The 22,392-nt window shown below is 44.0% G+C and overlaps 1 protein-coding gene across 2 annotated transcripts in view; it reads left to right on the forward strand.

Annotated features, from left to right (window-relative positions):
* PRKG2 (protein kinase cGMP-dependent 2) overlaps nt 1–22,392 on the forward strand; it is a 1,208,151-nt gene that overhangs the window by 713,552 nt on the left and 472,207 nt on the right. For both annotated transcript variants that reach the window (XM_078677576.1, XM_078677575.1), the window contains exon 8: nt 20,000–20,068. In XM_078677576.1, the coding sequence (XP_078533702.1) occupies nt 20,000–20,068 (69 nt within the window). The remainder of the gene's footprint in view (nt 1–19,999; nt 20,069–22,392) is intronic.

Below are 22,392 nucleotides of genomic sequence, written 5' to 3' on the forward strand. Positions count from 1 at the left end.
GATATTTTGTTTACCCTAAATTCAATATTCTTGACCACGATATTCTTGCTGTCGATATTTCTGTATCACGATATTTCCAACTCGATATTTGTGGAAGTCGTCATTTCCAACTTGATATTCTGTCTGAATACCCTTGAAAAGCTATGGCATCCCTTCCATAATTCTCTGGAATACAGAGGCAGCATGCGCAAGCCTGAAAGGCAGTGTTTAAACTGGAACATGCTTTTCAGAGTCACAAACATGGTGAGGTACCTTGAATTCTAAAATAAAACTCACCTGGTGGTAGGTGTTCTCTAGATCTAAGGTCGAAAAAAATGCTGCCTTGCCGATAGTTGGCACCATCTTGTGCATATTTGGAAGCAAATGCCTATGTAGCCATATAGCAATGATTAAACTGCGGAGATCCACACATAAGTGAAGCTCACCTGAACTTTTGAGAGAGATTACTATGGGAGCAACCCACAGAGAAGATTTTCTTTAATCTGGTCACGTTTTTCACCCTGTGGCTGAACAGCTCTCTCTTTCAAGTTGATACGATGCTCAAAACCTTTATATGTGCCCAAGTTCTGTGAAAACATATTAGGAAACTTGCACAGCAAGGCTTGCACAAACATACTGTGCCTTTTGCCACAGATTTCTCATCCTTCATTTGATCTTAACACTGTATCAACTACATGAATTGGTAGATATGCTCTAGGGTCTAGACTGATGCCCATTTCCTCTTGGTGAGACCAACCAAAAACAGAGTACCCCTTATCCGCTACTTACATCTTTCCTCTGGTTCTACAACCCTTGAACTCCATATCACAACATAAATACCCAATGATGTTTGTTTTGAGCTCCTTGTACACCCCCCGTGGGTGAATGTCCGTTGGTAACAATCTTTATCTTCCCGTAACTCTTGAACTAACTTCCTCCCCAGGATGGTATACCAAACGCAAGAGTCCACCTTAACTTTGACTTGTTGCCCTTCTAGAGGGATAGAACATTAGGAAAGGTCTTTACATTTCTTTTCTGCACCTACACTTAATACCACTTTCTTTCTCTCCTAAAACTGCACTTACTTTACCGTCCTTGCACACTACTGAAAGGGCCCTTCTTCCATTACTTTTAAACCACTGGGCAAGACCTAGAATTTCCCAAGTGACTACTACTACCAGATATATAGCATGGACCTTTTTCTCAGAAATTATTTCATTTCTACTTTATTTTCTATCCAAATTATCTTTTGTAGAAACACCATCCACTTCAGACCTGACAGTAGGTGACCCTCTAAATTCCTCCACTGATTTTTCAGAGTGTTCAATAGTTTGCCAATTCTAACTGTGCAGCAAGTGTGAGGTCAGAAGTAAACCATAGTCCTTTTGTGATCTTTGTTCTCAATAGATTTTGAACTCCTAACACCTGATCATAGTTGATATGCTCAGTCACATTTATCTGCAAGGCATCTGAGCACGACAACATACTCCATGCTTTGACCCACACCTTGTTTGATTCAAAGAATTTATATGGTTCCATAACGGTGTTAATTTTCTGCCCATATCAAACCTCTAATTGATTAACAATGTGTTAATCAATTGTGTTTAAGTCAATAGCTTTAGTCAGTGGAGGCAACAGCTTTAATTGTTTTAGACCTTCTCCACCCAGTCTTTTAACAAGGATGGTTTCCTGTGATGTGAGCATTCTTTGCCTTCAAGTACTTCTTCACAGGCTAAGAACACTGCATTCCATTACAGGTTCACCAGGCAAAGAAGGAAAAAATAGTGGAATTAAAATATTAGGCATGTTAGTTGTAATAGTGGTTAGATTTGTTAAAATAAGAAAAGTAGTCACTGTTGTCATGTGATGATGCAAAAATCATAATATAAAGCAAATAAAGTAGTCACTGTTACCAAAAGCTTGATAATATGAGTAATATTCAGTTGATGTGTGAAAGCTAAGTTCATTTAAGAAGCAAGGTTGTGGCTTTCATACCAGCGCAATTAGTCATATTGTAATTGGTACATCCTAGAATATTGTATTATCCACACATAGAATCAAATCCTGCCCAAAGGCACAAAATGGTCACCAAACATGACATCACTGGAACTTCAGTTAGGCGATTGGGCTTGTTCCACAAAAAACACTGAGTCTTTCAATTAGGCAATTGGGCCTGTTTCGCAAAGCAGTACATATAGTCCAGTCAAACTACGAATAATAACCATCAACCCTGGGCAAAATTGCAACAGAAATGTTTTAAGTGGTTTTCTACTCAGGAACAGTTGCTGTATGACAAATGGCAAGTCCGACAAAATCGGGTTACTGGAAAATGGATGTTTCAATGAAAACAAAATTAAATTTCTTTTAAGAAAATATTTAAATAATGACTTTATATAAAATATATTTCAGACTAGCAATAATACCTATGATAAGTTATTTAAGAAAACATTAACAATTGCATATGAAGAACCATTTGCAACAGATAACCAAAAGACATGATAACCCAAATCAATCATCTGCATCACTGCTGCTGTCTTCATATTCATTAGTACCACAGTTATCACAGCCACTGACTTGGCACTCTCCACAAGCAGCAGAACAGGGCATCACATTCTTTTTGCAAGCACATCGAAAAGTTGCACAGCAATAACGTATCATGTTCAATAACAAGTCATGAGCTGTTGGCAAGTCACATTTTGTGTGCCAAAATGAATTATCTTTTTCATAACATCCCCATTCTTTCAGCTAGAGATTCTCTTTCGTTGATTGCCACGCTCTGATTTGATAGTAGGTGCGAAAGCTGTGGTACTTTGTGGCAGATTAGGCCGGCAGCATTCATTCCATTGTAACACATGATTTGGCAATCACTACCTTCGATGACGAAGTGTGTTAATAAAATCCATTTTCCTGCACCCATACAATACCAACAGGCTTTTTCCCAGCATTTTCCATGTCAAAGTGATGGGAAGCTTCTGATCAGAAAATGTTTGCAACTACTTTAAAAACTCCTTTTCCTTTAGTAGATGACTGAATGCTTTGGCCTTTCCAATAAAAAGAATTCTGGAAGTTGTGTTGCAACCTGTATAAGCGTGTAGAAATAGCAGGTACTTACAAATGTCAGTGTCGAGCAAGACCTGAATACCAAGAATATCATATACAGGATTCATAGACGATCCTCATTTTATGTCACTACGATAATACAATTTGAAACCATAGTTCTTGGCATGATACAGTAGAAGAATTAGCAAATCTGTATCTTTCTTGGAATGGTAAATTCAAAGAATGTTATTAGCTGCTTCCCGAAGAGGTACCACATAAGCTTTTCCACTTTCCCCAGATATAATAATATCTTCTCCATAATATTCTACAAGTGTCCTTTTCATGTGCCTATGATCATATGCTTGGATGTCACTTCTTTGTACATATTCCTCGAATTTGGATATTACGTCAGCAATGCTCATTTGTTATTCATCATTCGGGTCTAGGTAACTACACGTCTTCAGAAAAGTATACTTTTCAAAGAGCAGTGCACGAGAACAGAAAGCCTTTGAGTCTCTTTAAAGTTTCTTTTAATCCTTTATTGTCAATTCAAGTTATGCATTTCTCTAAAAAGAAGCAGCCAATGTCTTTCTTTCCAATTGGCAAACTGCCAGGATAACTTCTTCAGAGCTGCAGATAAAGTAACACAGAACATATATATAAGACATACAGAAGTTTTGACAGGCTACATACAAATGATCTATTACAATTTCATACACATCAACAAAAAAACATGATTACAAAAAATTATACCTAGAAATTATCACACACAAAACTTAATATCACATACAAACCACATATTTGAACATTTAGTTTAAGATCATTTGTATATAAGTTATTCCACATTTGAGATATGGTTGTCACTAAAAGCAACCATTATTTCACCACCTATTGGTATTCATTGTCTCCAATGTCACACTTATAGTTAATGCCTAAATTTCTAGATTGAATCTTACTTGTATAGTGTCAGGTCCCTGCGTACAGAGACTACTTCTTTAACCCCTTCCACGCTCATGACGAGCTGGGCTCGTCATGAGGTAGCCTCCTCGCACGCTCATGACGAGCCCAGCTCGTCATGAATAAAGGGAATATACAAATCTCAGCACAGGAGGGGAATATGCTGAGCAGCGATCTGGTTAACCAGAATAAAACATAAGCAGTAGATTTAAATTGAATATTGTTTAGATGGTGTACAGCACAAGGGAGCAACAGAAAGAGGATAAAGGCAATAGACACACAAATTATAGTCCTCACCTTTAAGAAGTTGCCTAACTTATAGCTGTAATGGTCTCTTACAATCCTGTTTTGATAATGTCAATGTTGATCGAAAAAAGCAAGGTCTAAAAACAAATAATATAATACTATAATTTAATATGCATGTTAAAATTCATAAGCCAACAATGCTAAAAAGTATATATAGATGAGAGAGAATTAATTGAACATATCACATTAATATTCATAAGCCAACCATGCTCTTAAAAATAGGTGAGGGGAGCTTAGTTAAACACCTGAGCCCACAAATAAGCTTACTTTTCATAAACCACCAGTGTTTTAAGTAATGGTGAGGGGCACTTAAATGAACAACTCAAATTAGATTTCATATGCCAACAGTACTCTTAAATTCGGCGAAGGAAACTAAACATTTCATACATTACTCAAGTTGAGTCTAAAAATAAGCTTACCAAATAATAACATCCATTCAGCATAACAATAGGATCGAATGCACCAAAGTCATGTCATTGGGATGGTACCCCTATTCGTCAGTAAATCACGTCTAATGCACACCGCCTACAGTGATAAACATGAAACAAATGGGCAGTCATTGTATATTCAGTACACTAATAGTAAAACAATCTCCTAATACAATAGGTATAATTCATTAATATTTCCAATTAGCTCTAACCCAGACATAATTAATACCGTTCTGACCAGTTATCTCAGAAACTGACAGTACTTATTCACCAGAAGAAGGTGAACACAAATACCTTTATTCATAACCCTAAACTTATTTGACTTAATCAGGAGTATTTATGCTAAACGATCTTTAAAGACAAAAACAAAATCTATCAGTTATATTGCGTGCATCACAAAACATTAGGGCTCCATTAGTTTATCTTAGAAACTAACAGTACTTATTCACCAGAAACAGGTGAACACATGTACCTTTCTGGCACATGATTCAACATTGGAGTTTGCGATTCCTTAATTGCGAAAAATAAGGAATCGCAAACTGCAATGCATCAAGAAATCGCAAAATAAATTGCGATTTCTTAAAATTCCTTAATTGCGATTCTCAATTTAAGAATCGCAATTAAGGAATCCCTTCCCATTCATTCCTATGGGTCTAGAGGCCCATAGGAATGAATAGGAAGACATTCTCATTTGCGAATCGCAAAATGAGAATGCAATTTCAAGGGTGCAGGGGGATCCAAAGGACACTGTGTTGCACCCCTGAAATTTGCCATTAAGTACATTTTTCACACACACATGCCCCAAGGGCATGTGTGTGTGTAAAATGGCAGTTTGAAAAATGCACTTTTGTGCATTTTCAAAGTTTTCGCAAAATACCATGAAGGTCAACTTCATGGTAATTTGCACCCCTTATTTGCGAATTCGCAAATTTTAAAAGTTTGATGCATTGCATTTAAGGAATCTCAATTTGAGATTCCTTAAATGCTATCGCAATTTTGTGATTTCTTAAATTGCGAGAACAACAAAATGCATAATGCATCCCAAAAATGGAAATTGCATTCGCAAACGGGCAAATTTTGCTATTCACACCGTTTGCGAATGCAATTTCCTTTGATGCATGTGCCCGTTTATTCATAACCCAAAACATATTTAACTTAATCAGAAGTATTTATGATAAACAATCGTTAAATACAAAAGGAAATCCTTCAGTTATAGTGAGTCACATAAACTTATTTGAAACAACCTTCCTAAATTCACCCAAAACCGAACCAGCAAAGCCCCTCCACATCACCATGTGACAACATCACTTCCACGGTTTTAACTGGCAGTGTTGATGCCCTCTGCTCCTTTTTCAGCCTACATCCCAATCTTCTCTCCATCAATCAATAAATCAATACATTTGTAGAGCGTGCTACCCACCCATGAGGGTATCAAGGCGCTGGCCGGAGGGGGGGGGGCACTACTGCTCGAATAACCAGGTCTTGAGATGTCTCCTGAAGGTGAGATGGTCCTTGGTCAGTCGTAGGTGTGCGGGGAGGGAGTTCCACGTCTTGGCTGCCAGGTAGGAGAATGATCTTCCTCCGGTAGTGGCTTTGCAAAACCGTGGCACGGTGGCGAGTGCGAGGCTGGTGGAGCGGATCTGGTGGGTGGGAGTGTGAAACGAGAGGCGGTTGTTGAGGTATTCGGGGCCCATGTTGTGGAGTGCTTTGTGTGCATGGGTGAGCAGCCTGAACGTGATCATCTTGCTGACGGGGAGCCAGTGCAGGTTTCTCAGGTGGGCGGATATGTGGTTGTGGCGGGGGATGTCGAGGATGAGTTGTGCGGAGGCGTTCTGCATGCGCTGAAGCCGTTTCTGAAGTTTGGCTGTCGTTCCTGCGTATAGGGCGTTCCCGTAGTCCAGTCGGCTGGTGACGAGGGCCTGGGTGACCATCTTTCTGGTTTCGGTGGGGATCCATCGGAAGATCTTTCGGAGCATGCGCAGGGTGTTGAAGCATGAGGACGAGACTGCGTTGACCTGCTTGGTCATCGTAAAGGAGGAGTCCAGGATGAATCCCAGGTTGTGAGCGTGGTCCGTGGCTGTCGGTGCAGTGCCCAGCGACGTGGGCCACCAGGAGTCGTCCCAGGCGGATGGGGATTGGAGTTGAGTTTTAGTTGGCTGTGCTTCATCCATTCTGTGACATCTTTCATTCCGTCCTGGAAGTTGGCTTTGGCGGTGGGAGGGTCTTTAGTGAGGGAGAGTATCAGTTGGGTGTCGTCGGCGTAGGAGATGATGTTGATGTTGTGTTTGCGTGCGATGGTGGCGAGGGGGCTCATGTAGATGTTGAAGAGGGTTGGGCTGAGTGATGAGCCCTGGGGTACGCCGCTGATGATCTTGGTGGCTTCGTAGCGGAAGGGAGGGAGGGGGACTCTCAGGGTTCTGTCGGAGAGGAAGGATGTGATCCAGTCTAGAGCCTTTCCTTGGATCCCAGAGTTGAAGAGGCGGGTTGTTAGGGTGCGGTGGCAGACGGTGTCAAAGGCTGCCGAGAGGTCTAGGAGGCAGCCAATCTCTCTTTACAAATGTATTTATTTATTTATTTTTGACATTTTTAAAGCGCACTGTTACCCAGAGGTGTCCTGGCGCTGGGTGATCACCAGTATGAGTGTGTTGAGGACTTAGTGTGTAAAGAGCCACGTCTTAAGGGCTCTCCTGAATGACAGCAGGTCAGAAGTCTGTCTGAGGCTCAGCGGCAGCGCGTTCCAGGACTTTGCCGCACCCAGGGAGAAGCTCCTGCCCCCCCCAGCGAGCTTTCCTGACTCTAGGGACTACCACCAGCCCCTGCTCAGCCGACCTTAAGGATCTTGCAGGCTTGTACCACTGGAAGAGTTGCTTCATACAATGGGGGCCTAGGCCATGCAATGCCTTAAAGATCACGCAGAGCGCTTTAAAAACTATTCTTTTACGTACTGGAAGCCAGTGTAGCTTCACCAGATCCTGTGCTACCGAAGCAAACTTGGGTGTCCCCGTGATCAGGCGTGATTCTGCAGAATTTGGAGTTTGTTCAACAACCCCTGTTGGGCATTCAGCAGGAGGCTGTTGCAGTAATCCAGTCGGGACATCACCAGTCCTGTTACGACTGTTTTCCTATGTTCGTCCGCCAGAAACGGCAAGACTTTCCGAATGGTTTTTAGCACAAAGTGGGTTGCTGAGGATAGTGCGTTAATTTGTGGTCTGAAGAACAGAGAGTCGTCCATTAGTACCCCCAGGTTTTTGACCTTCGCCACCGGCGAAGGGGGGGTCCCCATTTCCTCTGCCCACCATCGTGGGGACCAGAAGTTGTCTCTGGACCCAAATAGCAGCACTTCCGTCTTTGCTGAGTTGAGTTTAAGGCAGTTTCCTGCCATCCAGTTGCTGACCTCCCGCATGCAACCTCTAAACCTGTCAGCTGTGCTTTCTGTTTCACCCGGGAGCAGCGACACCACAATCTGTGTGTCGTCTGCGTACGATGTAAGGTTAAAACCAAAGGATCGAATCACTGGCGCCAGGGTGGAGACATACACGTTAAAAAGGGTCGGACTCAGGGAGGACCCCTGGGGAACTCCGCATGGGAGTGCAAATGTGTCCGATTCAAAGTCCCCCAAGGCCACCGTCTGAGTCTCGCTGGATAGGAAAGCCTGCAAGATCTTGAGAGCCTTTCCTTGAATCCCGCAAGCCCCCAACCGGTCCACCAGTAGCTTATGGTGGACCGTATCGAAGGCCGCAGACAAGTCCAGCAGGATCCGAGCGGCTCTGCCACCTGCATCCATCACCATTCTCATGTCTTCAGCAGACTTGATCAGCGCCGATTCCGTGCTGTGCCCCGCCCGGAATCCATGCTGAGATCGATCTAGACGCTCTCCTATCCCCAGGAAGGTGCTCAGCTGTGTGTTTAATATGCCCTCCATGATTTTGGCTGGGAGGGGTAGCCTGGCGATAGGCCGATAATTGTTCAAGTCGGTTACATCAAGGTTGGACTTTTTTGGGAGGGGCAGAATGGATGCATGTTTCCATCGTGAGGGAAATTCCCCACTGTCGAGCATGATATTAAACAGTGGGGTCAGTCCAGCAGCAATGGTAGATGGTGCTAATTTTGCAATCATGGCTGGGCAGGGGTCATGGGGGAGCCTGATTTTATGAATTTGAATAGGAGAAGCACACCTGTTTTCACGATTTCCAAGACTATTTTATATAGTAATGATCTACGCGTGCAACAATGGTGGCACGTTTGCCCTCACGTGCCCACACTTGAACCAACCTATCTCGAGTGAATTACACCCGACCACTGTGCACTGTTGCGAAACTCTGTTGAGTTTATTTTCAAAGTTTAAACCATATCAAAATTTCAATAATGTCAACATAACTTTTCAATTCAGTACATTGAACAAAGCAATCATTATTTTTTAAACATTTCAGTTCTTTTTGAACTTTAGAAGAATACAGCGTACATAACACAACGTGTCATTATTACATTATACATTTAAGAAGCCCGATGCATTTCGAGCCCTAAGAGGCTCTTCCTCCGGGGCCTGAAATCTGAACAAATATGAAAAAACAGCGTTACATTTTTGGGACCACTGCTGAATGAAACTCAAAATAAAAATGAAAATAGAAATCAAAGTGCTGAATTTAGTGCACCACCACCATCTCTCCGTGTGGGATTAAATAAAGCTTACCCTCTCCTTCTTAAAACTGGGTGAAAGAACCTATGCGATAGAAAAACGTTTCATGAACTCTCAGAGCCCTGTTTCAAAAGCTACACTCTATTCACACAAACCACGTCAGCGTGGCAGCTGAACTTACCCTCGTGAAGGCACATCATGATTTCTAATAGTACTTTTGTGTTCAGAAATCCTGACTTTTATTTTTCGCTCCGTTTTACCCACATAAAGTTTAATAGTGAGGAGTTTGATCAGGAAGTGAAGCCGCGCTGAGAGAGAGCGGGCCGTTCTAGTTGCTGGTGTGACGTCTGAGGGAGCATAGCGTTTTTGATTGGGAGACACACATTTGACGCGGAGATTAGTGCGTGAGGTTTTGACGGAGCATTTTGAACGTCCGGCAACAGCCACGAGTGATGTTACTGAGGAACAGCGTTATCGTTTAGGTATGTAGCTTGTAGAATCGGTTTGTGATGGGTTCTTTCATTTAACAGTTGAAAGGTGTCCGGGAATCTTGACCTCGGTCTTTTTTCATTGTAGAATCAGTTGCGGTGATGTGCCTTCACGAGGGTAAGTTCAGCTGCCACGCTGACGTGGTTTGTGTGAATAGAGTGTAGCTTTTGAAACAGGGCTCTGAGAGTTCATGAAACGTTTTTCTATCGCATAGGTTCTTTCATCCAGTTTTAAGAAGGAGAGGGTAAGCTTTATTTAATCCCACACGGGGAGATGGTGGTGGTGCACTAAATTCAGCACTTTGATTTCTATTTTCATTTTTATTTTGAGTTTCATTCAGCAGTGGTCCCAAAAATGTAACGCTGTTTTTTCATATTTGTTCAGATTTCAGGCCCCGGAGGAAGAGCCTCTTAGGGCTCGAAATGCATCGGGCTTCTTAAATGTATAATGTAATAAATAATGACACGTTGTGTTATGTACGCTGTATTCTTCTAAAGTTCAAAAAGAACTGAAATGTTTAAAAAATAATGATTGCTTTGTTCAATGTACTGAATTGAAAAGTTATGTTGACATTATTGAAATTTTGATATGGTTTAAACTTTGAAAATAAACTCAACAGAGTTTCGCAACAGTGCACAGTGGTCGGGTGTAATTCACTCGAGATAGGTTGGAGCCTGATTTTATCCTTTGTAGCCGGTTCGCTACCTCCTCTTCACTAATTGGGGTGAAATTGAGAACTTTTTCCAATTTGCTATCAATCTCTGGGTTTGTGTCTGGGCCATGAGTCCTGACTTGGTTGTCCAGAGAGTAGAAAATAGTTTCCACCTTTCCCAGAAAGAACTTGGCCAAGTTTTCACATAGTTGACGACTTGGGGGTATCTCCACCGGTTTGGGGGTTGCTAGAGATGACACCGTGCAGAATAATTCCTTTAGGGAGTTACTAGCTTCCTTGATACATTTGGAGAAAAACGCACGTTTAGCCATTCGGATCATCTCTTTATAAACTCTCAGTTCGGCGTTGAGTAGATTTTTGTCCGCCTCCCTGTAGTTTATCCGCCAAGATCTTTCCAACTTTATGCAGAGAACTTTGTGATCCCTAATCTGTTCTGAGAACCAGGGGGCAGAAGGCTTTGAGCGCGTGGAATGATAAATTTTAGGGGGTGCCAGTTGCATGCATGCTGCATCGAGCCAACTGGTGTAGGCTGTGGCCGCCTCCTCCACATTTTCTGAGGGGGGCGTGATTGAGGTTCTCAGTATGCCTTCATGCGCCTCACCTTCTATGCTTTTCCATTTCCTGATCTTTCTGGGTGGAATTTTAACCTTGCAAGATCTCGAAGGGGGAGCTAGAGTAATTTTAAAGTGGACTGCGGCGTGGTCTGACCAGTAGACCGGCTGTACTGTTGTGACTTCCAGGTTGGGATTGTTGGAAAAAATCCCGTCTAGGGTGTGTCCTGCCTTGTGTGTTGGGCCACGGACCCTTTGCTTCAACTCCACCCCATGCAGCAGTTCGATAAGATCCTGAGTATCTGAGTCTGCACCGCACTCAAGATGAAAGTTAAAATCGCCCAGTAATGTAAAGGACTTAGCACATATCGCTTCTTCGAGCAGACTACTCCGAGCCGTAAAAAATGGTGCTTTAGCCCCCGGGGGCCTATAAAGTAGGCAGCCTCTGAGGGTTTGGTGATCAGATAATATAAAATTAAAAACTAGTGCTTCGTCTAGGTCAGTTGCTTCCGGCTGGAAGGACCCTCTGACTGATTTATGATAAATAATCGCCAGGCCTCCTCCTCTCTTCCTTCCTCTATTCTGAGTAAAACAGTTGTAATCCTGGGGAGTGGCTTTAACCACTTCGCTGCTCAGCATATTCCCCTCCTGTGCTGAGAATTTGTAAATCCCATTATTCATGACGAGCTGGGCTCGTCATGAGCGTGCGAGGAGGCTACTTCATGACGAGCCCAGCTCGTCATGAGTGTGGAAGGGGTTAAGGATATCTGGGCCCAAGGCTGCGTCTGTCCAGGACTCTGTAATGAATGCTATCATCACTTTAGAATCCTGTATTAGATCCGCCAGTTCTATGCTGTGTTTCACCAGGGATCTGGCATTAAGCAGCAGACATTTCACTGTGGCGTGCTCTTCCCTCTCAATAGTTTTGTGTAAAACCCTGGGGAGTGTAATAGGTTGCCAGCGTAGATTAGGCAGGGCTTGCTTACAGTTTGCGCAGTGATGAGGGTTGGTCGGCACATCTTCCCCCATTTTCATAGAAACACATCCTGTTATACTGGTATTGCCCCCCAGCGCCCACAGGGTATTACGGTCATAGGAATACCGTGTAGCTGAATGCATCAAATCAGGGGTCCTGGCTCTGGGCGCGGGTCCGGCGCGGACGGGCGCAGACGGGCTTGCCTTTGGCTGCACTTCCTAGGCCAGGGTGCCATTTTATGCAGGGAGGGGCGGAGCACTAGTCTGCTCGCCCAGCTCCAGGTCCTCACTAAAGATGGCGGGACCAAATGGGGCGATTTAGCTCGGGTTCAAGCCCTTCATGTGCAAAATACCAAATTAAAATCCTAAAGTGAATTTGTGCTTTTAAAAATCCAAGTAGCAGCAGAAATAAGTAAAAGTATCCAGATCCCGGCTTCCGCCTCAGGACCGATTAAAACACCACACACACTCGCAATCAGCGGTGAAGCGTTTTCGCCGGGTTTTTATGCAGGCAGGTTTGGGAGGGGCGGAGCACTAGTCTGCTCGCCCAGCTCCCGGTCCTCACTAAAGATGGCGGGACCAAATGGGGTGATTTAGCTCGGGTTGGAGCCCTTCATGTGCAAAATACCAAATTAAAATCCTAAAATGAATTTGTGCTTTTAAAAATCCAAGTAGCAGCAGAAATAAGTAAAAGTATCCAGATCCCGGCTTCCGCCTCAGGACCGATTAAAACACCACACACACTCGCAATCAGCGGTGAAGCGTTTTCGCGGGGTTTTTATGCAGGTAGGGTCTGGAGGGGCGGAGCACTAGTCTGCTCCCCCAGCTCCCAGTCCTCACTAAAGATGGCAGGTCCAAATGGGGCGATTTAGCTCGGGTTCGAGCCCTTCATGTGCAAAATACCAAATTAAAATCCTAAAGTGAATTTGTGCTTTTAAAAATCCAAGTAGCAGCAGAAATAAGTAAAAGTATCCAGATCCCGGCTTCCGCCTCAGGGCCGATTAAAACACCACACACACTTGCAATCAGCGGTGAAGCGTTTTCGCCGGGTTTTTATGCAGGCAGGGTCGGAAGGGGCGCAGCACTAGTCTGCTCGCCCAGCTCCCATTCCACACTAAAGATGGCGGGACCAAATGGGGCGATTTAGCTCGGGTTCGAGCCCTTCATGTGCAAAATACCAAATTAAAATCCTAAAGTGAATTTGTGCTTTTAAAAATCCAAGTAGCAGCAGAAGTAAGTAAAAGTATCCAGATCCCGGCTTCCGCCTCAGGACCGATTAAAACACCACGCACACTCGCAATCAGCGGTGAAGCGTTTTCGCAGGGTTTTTATGCAGGTAGGGTCGGGAGGGGCGGAGCACTAGTCTGCTCGCCCAGCTCCCAGTCCTCACTAAAGATGGCAGGTCCAAATGGGGCGATTTAGCTTGGGTTCGAGCCCTTCATGTGCAAAATACCAAATTAAAATCCTAAAGTGAATTTGTGCTTTTAAAAATCCAAGTAGCAGCAGAAATAAGTAAAAGTATCCAGATCCCGGCTCCCGCCTCAGGACCGATTAAAACACCACACACACTCGCAATCAGGACACTGCTATTCAAGGGTGGCCATATTCTGTGAGGAAAGGAAAGAAAAGAAAAAATAAGTTAATAATCAAAGGTATAGTGACTATTTAAGTGTACCAGCATATTTAAAAAGTCACATTTCTGTAACTAACACTCTAGGTAACACATTATAATATGCCTTATTATATGGTTACATGCCGCCATTTTCAAATGTGATATTCAGAGCTTTCCCATAACCCAATTTTGTTGGATTTTGGATATGTCAAACAGTACCTATTCCTGAGTAGAACCCCACTTACTAAGCCCACATATTAAACAAGTTTGACTGGACACAAAGTTATTTTTAGTGAGGAGACAGGGCTTGTTTTTGAGCTGACTGTGACTCACTCACCACATTACCTATAACACTTAACTCATTCTAAGCAGTGGTCCCAGGCTCAAATACTAGACAGAGAGTTAACGAAAGAAAAAGGCATTTCGTTTACCCTTATTTAACTATTTATTTGCACACATTCTTTGCATGTTAAATAAGCACACTCAAATGCAGACATGATGTAAATCTGAGAGCACCACCCAAAAGTCCCTTAATGAGGGCAGTAGCACTGACCCCATTCCTCATTGATAGTGGGAGATTCCAAGATGTAATCTTCAGGTGAAGCGGAGACATTTTATTGAGAGAAATCAAACTTCAGCTCTGCTGCTTGTCCTTTATCCCTTTGTTTCTTTTCCTTATGTGGAAGAAATGGTCATAGTTTTTTCCAGGAAAAGCCCACAAATTTAGATACCCTAGTGGAGGGCACATGAATTAACATATTTGGGGCATCATTAGGATGGTGGGCGGATCGCCCTCGCCGGGCCGGCGGTAGCCACCGCTAGCCACCACTGGCACAGCGGGGGCGATCCACCCGCCATCCATACCTAAAAGACCCCCCGCCATATTAGGATGGCTGGGGGTCCACGGCTGTCGGAAAAACCGTCTGCCGCTTTTCTGCCGGTCAATTCGTCGACCGGGCGGAAAACATGTATAATATGGTGGCGGTGTCTGCAAGACAGCGCCATCCATATTGTGATGATAGCGGCAATTAGCCTTTCCATGGCTGCGATGCCACCAAGGAAAGACATGCTGTCTTCTGTGTTGGGGTCCCATTGCAGGCCTCCGGGGTGTTGGGGGGCGGGGATGTACTTGGGAGGTACCCTTGGTACCCCCGACATTTGCATGCACAAGTTGGCAGGCACCGCGCGGTGCCGGTCATGTTTTGCATGCAAATGCACAACATGCAGTTTTTACATTGCAGTAGGTGCTGCTTGCAGCAGCACCCGCCGCAATGTAGAATATGCGTGATGCGCCCGCCAGTGTGGTGGGCGCCTCATAATTGACGCAGCGAGACCGCTGCACCCCTGACGGGCGGCCACGCATACCACTACAGTGGTAATGATGCCCTTTGTTTGGTCGGGTGCCGAGTAGGCCCATGCAAAATTTCCATTACGTTGGCATAATCTTGCATTATTTGGAGAATTTTGGACTATGCTTGTTATGTACATTTCCAGATATTATACCATTATGACAAATCACCTACTTACAGTACATTCACAGCAAAGTTTAAGCAGTGAAGTATGAACGACCAGATCACAAGTTTCTGTTGTTTGCGGGTCTTTTATTTTTTAGGCTATTTATTTTTTAATGTGTCCTCACTTCTGTTTTGTATTTTTGGGCTAAAATATATCACTAAATGCCGATTTTGCATATCACATGACTTTGCATAATTTTATATCATTTTTGCAGAATTTCACGTAATTACACAAACATTGATCACACTTGTTGCTTTTTCATTGTTAGACTCAGAGTCTTCAATACAGAAATAAAACATATATTGGATGGATTACCTGAACTATACTAAAATATTCTTGCTAAGTTCAGCGAGGCTGGGGATCAAGTTACCAGGAATTGTTCGCCATGAAGTAGCCATCATTGCCATTCCTCTGCCAGGGCCGGACTGGTAATGCCGGGCACCGGGCAATTCCCCGGTCGGCTGGATGGGGTGGGGGCCGGTTTTTTGATAGGGGGGCCGGTTTTTGGTCCGGACTGTGACCGTTAGTCAGAACATTCAGTTAACTAACTTCAGTTCTCTCAGGACAACACTACTCTGCTGCGATGCGTTTTCTGCACAACTTTAATAATCTTCTCTCTGCATAAATAAATGCATTACATTGTTGGAGCACCATTTAATAGGGTCGCTCGCACGCAGCGCGCAAATGTCTCTGCCTCCACTCTGCGTCTCTGTGGTCTTTTCAGTTCACCCGCCTTAGGGTGGGGCCGGGCCGGCTGGTGGTGATCATGCGCATTGGGGTCTCGCGCTATAAAAAAGTGCGCGCAACCGTTGAGGCCAGGTCGAGGAGCATTCCACAATCCAGAGAAAGAGAGGCACTCCATCATTTTATTATTTCTAGCCCCTGCCTGTCCCGGTTTCCGACTGCCGCCGCCAGCAGGTGAGTCACTGAGTCAGAGTGTGTGCCTGTTTCTGACCGTGACCGGCTAGAGTTTTTGTAAACACCATTCAGCTATGTTGGGGGCTTAGTCTATAAGAAATAGACGTAAACGTACGTGACTCTATATATAATTTACATGCGCCTTTCATGTGCTGATTTACCGTCTTTTCGTGGGCCAACAATAGAAATGCAAGGGGGCGCCTGGCAATAGCCGCTGAGAGTGAGGCCACACAGGTGCCTTCCTAGCTTGTAGAATTAAGAATTAAAGGGGCCTCTCCAGTCCAGTTACTGCAGCTATTTATTCCATCGTACAGGATGCTGCACCCGAGGCTGCCCGGCAGGGCCCTGGCAGACAGATTAAGCCCCAGGCACTCGCTCGGAGGAGCCTCTACACATGCTCTATACCTCCCCTCCCATCTCACAAACAGCACCCTAGCCTGATTATCCTGCCACTGGCAACAAGTGGCACTTAAACCCTGGCCAGTGCAATGGAGTGTAATGGGCGCTTGGGCGGCTGTTTGCTGTTGGAGACCCCCGGGACTTTGGGATTTAAACAAAGCAAATACATTGGCAATAAGCGGCGCCCTGCTGGGCCCCTGATTTTGTTGGATGCACCGGTCTGTAAGAAAATACCAGTGGCGCCCACTGCCCCCCTCCCCTTCCCGTGACCCTCCGCCCTCTGTCCTGGGACCGGACTATGATGCCCCACAGAGGAGCCCAACCTTGGTAAACATACCTCACCGCGGCGCAGGCCCCAACACTGACCTCACATGAGCCCAGCAGCGCCTCAGAGAAAGGTCTCTTCAAAGCTGTTGCTAAGTTAGCAGCGACCATAATTACAGTAGAGTGTTGCAGGTCAGATTCTCAAAAAATTAGTTTTCTTTTCGTCAGGGTGTTGTCGGTTGTTTTGTGTCCTGCTGGAGGCCAGCTGAAATGTTCTGAGCCAGCAGGCAGGATGTGTGTGCCCCCTTTGGTTGCACTGTGCTGCTTGACTCTTGGGGGCTGTAACTGCCCGCCCCCCCTTAGCCTTAATTGCACATTGGTTGAAAGACGCCTCCTGCTGGGGCCTGCTCTTTTGCAGTGAGGAAACAGAAACGGCCCAATTACTTCCCCTTGGCTATCGAGTTGGTACTTGGCAGCCATGTGCCAAAAACAATCTCACTGGGGCGCATAAACAGACACACAAACAGGGAGGCGGGCGTGGCTTGTTGACTGGGCGCCAGAGTCCGAGAGTAGCAGCCCATCCAACCCCCTCACTTCCCCCAAAACACAACTTAATAGAAGCACAATGCTCATTCCCTGGTGAAGCTGTGTGTCCTGCTCATGCATTCTGTTTGTGAACATGGTGAGCTTTGCACAGACTGTGATTATTTGCTACCACTATTTGTGTGCATCTTACTTGGCCCAATGCTGCTCTTTGAAACAGGTACACCGTACTGTCAGTGTCGTTTTAAGGATGTTGGGGGCCCTGGGCCAAACGTATTTCGGGGGGCCCTGTTCGGAACACTTTGATTTTATGATTTATTTCAGCTCTTTCATTACTCTTTAGCCAGGTCACTGACAGTGCACTGCACACGCATACTTGTCCACATTCGAAATGTATTTACATATAGTATTCAGGAATAGTGATGTGTGTTGTCAGTATTGTAACACAGCAGCAGCCCACCAATATTACTAAAAGAAATCGCTGTGACCCCCTCCCATTACTCATATGTCAGGTCCCGTATTGATCTGAGAGAAATGTTTATTATGGATGTTGCATGAAATATAAACAAATCATTTGTCTGCAAAATGTCTGCAATAGACTCTCACATAATACCCACATAAAAAATGATTTAAAGAAAATGCTTTTACAACATACTGTACAGTAATATTTCAAGGTCATCAGGACCAAGTACAGATCTGGCTCCATCAGGGGGCCCCCTAAAAGGCTGAGGTCCTAGGCCCGAGCCCACTTTGCCCATGCCTTAAAATGTCTGTCTCTAGTATGAGACATGCCATATGTTTCTGGTGGTGGCTGGCTGCAGCCTGTAGGCAATAAATCAGAAATTTGAATCATAATTATTGTCACAGCCAGGGACCGTGACAATCATCGTAATTACATTTTTTGATTTGATGTGCGCAGGCGCAGCATTGTGTCCGCCCTAACAGCAAGTGTTACTATTACAAGGATGACTAGTACGCTTTCATTCGGCTTTGTACAGGTGGGAGATGGAACAGATGGTAAACCCAGATTTTTTAAATGTACGCATTAACACAATGAGTGCATAGGCCTTGCAATTATAATATATGGTGGTGCACTGTTTGTAGTTTGAACTGGCAAGGGCTTTCACTGAATATACTGAATTTTTTCATATTAGTCTGGCGCAATCTGGTAATATGATGTCATCAAACTAAGCAGCGTCAATTTGCACGGTGTTTTGAGGATGCATTTCAGCTTGTCGTGGCTTTCTCCGCCAACAGTGCTGTGCTTGCTGGGATCTGTGGCTTCATTGCTCCAAATGGGATAAAATCAAAGCCTGATTAATATTGCTGGCTGACAAATTAGGGCTGGTTTTAAGTCACAGTGATATGTCATGTGACAAGTTGTCAGGTATATGGGGGTACCCTTAAAGCACACAACCGAAGTGCAGAGTATAGTGTAGACTGTGCCTTGGTTTTAAAATGAGATAAGTAATTTTTAACATTTTAATAAATACCAAATGGCCCAATTGATATGTGACCTCTACAAACAAACCTTTGTTCTTCAACTTTGCATTCTGGGGAGTTGCAGGTTTATATTTCTCATTGCAATTATGGGCCCAGAAATGCCAGTATGTAAAGTGCTGATGGCATTTCAGTTTATGCCAATATCATTCTTGTGTGTATTAAATGGACCCCAGATTGGGGTTTGGTGGCATAATTACAATTGCTTATAGTAGGTGTGAAGACTTGGATGGGTATTATACAGGCATAATTGATCTGAATCCACAAGTAATTGCATTGGGCAAGTTTGCAGAGTTTAATGGGGAGGGAAGTTCAACCCCCCAAACTCACCCTAGTAGTGGTTGCGCATTGAGCTTGCTCGCTACACACCATGTGGGGGCTGATCTCGCTTTTACTTTGTTCTCTCTGATTCACTACTTGTGTCTATTTTTGGTGCTCTCTGTAAGAATGTCTATGGGTACATATCACTGGGTGGGTAACCTGGTGCTCTTTAAGGTCATCATCAACTATTTACTGTGCTTTGAAAGTTGATACAATTGAATATGTAATGAAAAATGTGCTGTGAAATTCATAATTTTGGTCTGTCTTTTTCAAAAATTTCCCCCTAGTAGTGGCCGCGCTCGCGAGCTGCGCTCGCTTGCTACATGCCCGATGGGGGCTGGTCTGGCAAAATTTGCCAGGGCTGCTTTCAGTTCCCAGTCCGGCCCTGTCCTCTGCCCTGCCACCCCTGTGAAAATGAAACTGATACTGGACAATTTAATTGCACTTACATTAAAAAGATCGACTCCGTACTTCTATGGGGTTATAATATTAGTCCCAGGGAAAAATGACACCATTGATTGGTCATCACGGTAACTAGAGTGCAGTGGCTAGTTACTGGCCATGCTAATCTTATTATACTTAAGGGTGAGGTATGGCTAAGGATAAAAACTTTACTTTCAAGCTGGAACTGGCGGGGTGGCAGTTTAATATAATGATGAGTATACAATCCTATCTAGTAGCTACATTTTTGTTATTTTTATTCATTTATTTAGCACAGGATAGACCCATTTGTAAAAGGGAACTTTCCATAGGAACAGTTTCATTGCTATGAAGCCCTATGTAATAAACATGTTATTACTTTTATAGCCTTCACAGATCAATAAGCATTTTACGGTAAGTGAATGCATAAATCTAAGAATCAACTCAAAGTATTCTTGTATTCTCATTCAACAGTGATGACGTAAGGTCAGCAAACATCATCGCAGATGAAGATGATGTGCAGTGCCTTGTGATGGACCGAGAGTGAGTATCAATGACAGTGGTATTTCATCTTTGCTGAGATTAGCATTCAAAGATTGCATCATACTATCCACTATCGCACTCATTTAGAGTTTCTAAGAAGATTAATGTTAATACTATGAATGAGGAATCATTTTACCACACTTGGATTTAGTTTACTTGGGAATGACATATAGAAAAATAGTTTTTGCATGTTTTTAAATATAAGGGGTTAAGTTAGCTCTGATAACACCACAAGGGTAATGAAGTAATACCAAACACTTTAATGGCAATTTCCATAATTATCATTCACCACAAATGTTGGTAATTCCAATCTTCTTTAAATGAGGAACTATGATAAGAAACAATTTAACATTGTGCAAATATACTGAAAATCAATTAGGCTCTAGCATGAGATGAATGGGCTTGATACAAGTTCAGGACTGAATTTCAATCCCTGTGCCAACACACGTTGGCACAGGGGCCAGAATTCAGAGTTGTGTTATAATTACGACATCTTCACAATTTCCCCCGATTGATTTGGGCATCATAACTCTTTCATAGTTTCGGAGGAAACGGCTGGAAAAAATGTCAGAAATGTGTTTTTTTAAGTTAAAACCTGGATTCCACAGTTTATGACTCATTGTACACGCAGAACTCAGAATAGAAGGTATTTACCACACCTGACACATACCTCACACTGGGATAATGGTATTTCTTGGATGTGGCATCCTATTCTGAACAACTCATACAATACAGGCTTTGATTGCTCAGATGAATGTGACTACACAAAGAGTAGAGGTAGAGCACATCTTTAAGTTAGGAATATATAGGCTATATGCATTCAATTATACTTATATAACCATTCCCTTAGTCCTAAGTATATATCTAGTCATGCTCCAGTGAGCGTAATGTCCATCAAATCACCCGCTGTTGTCAATAGTAATCTTCTCCTCTGTAACAAAACCAGACAATACGAAATTACTAAAATAATAGGAACTACTGTGTGCAACAAAAATAGTGAGAAAATAAATAGTTAAAACATTTTCTTAAAAAAGCAGCAAACGTAGAGACAGCTCCAAGTTCTATCTCATACTTTATCTTAGATGTATTGACATCTCCTCGTCCAGATTTAAACCAAAAGGGCTCACTGTGTTGTACTTTTTTTTTTTTTTTTTTAAAGTATGTTTTTATTGCAGAATTACAGTCAAACATCGAAAGTATCAACCATCAGCCCCGTCCCCATACAAAACCCCACGTGGAAAAGCAGTAGTACACAGCCCATCAGCCCTCATCCCGGAGGCAGGGCGGCGTCAAGTCAAATTGCAATAGACGTTTCCCCGCTTGGCACATAGGAACGGTAGGTCAACAACACAATCCTGGTTCCGCATTTTCTGGACCCTCAACAATAACTCCCCCCCCCCCCCCAACTGCCCCCTAGAGGAGCCGTACCCACCACTCTAACACCGTCCAAGCGCGGCAAATCCACAGAACCCAACCCGCATCTACGTGTAACAGGCCATCCCGCCCGACGGATACTCCTCTCCATCTACTGCCACGCTCTAACAGGGCAGTCTACGTACTCCTCTATCCCTCCCCCCCTCTAACTGCTGCTAGTGTGGTTAGCTATGTTGTGCGCTAGTAGTGATAGTGCGTCATCAATACTGATCAAACGTTCGTGCTATCAGTTCCCTGGAACTCAGCCTCCGAGAGTCTGTCCTCCGTATCCACCGTTAAGCGGTCATTCAAAGCTTGCACAATCGTTTCCCAAGCTCTAGCTGCCTCCAGGCCCTTCTCCGACCCCAGTTTCGTGGCCTGCCGCAATCTCAATATGCTCTCACACCTCGACCACTTCAACAACTCATTCGTCCATCGTCTCACCGCTGGGCCTTCCCTGGTTTTCCAACGCCATGTAATCTCCCTCTGCGCCAACATGAGCCCCAAATCAATGAACTTGCTCGTGACTTTAGTTTTTGCCGTGTGGGGAAACCACAACAGGAGGCAAGCCGCCATGTCACTCACTGTGTTGTACTTGATTATCATTTTGGACTCAAGCTTCCTTAACTCTAATGTACGATTCCCACCTCTGTCCCTCAGAGGGATGGACACTCTAATCCCACCCACTCTACTACACTCTCCTCCACTCTATGTCACTGAACAACACTACTCCACTCTGTGCCACACTACAACACTGCACTCCGCTCTATGACACTCTACCCAACTCCCTCCACGCCATTCCACCCCACTTTACTCTATGGCACGTACTCCATTCTACTCCTCTCTACTACACTCTCCGCCACTCAATACCTTTTGACTCTACGCCACTCTACTCTACTTTAAGCCACTCC

Source organism: Lissotriton helveticus, chromosome 2_1 (assembly GCF_964261635.1).
Source record: "Lissotriton helveticus chromosome 2_1, aLisHel1.1, whole genome shotgun sequence".
Lineage (NCBI taxonomy): Eukaryota > Metazoa > Chordata > Amphibia > Caudata > Salamandridae > Lissotriton > Lissotriton helveticus.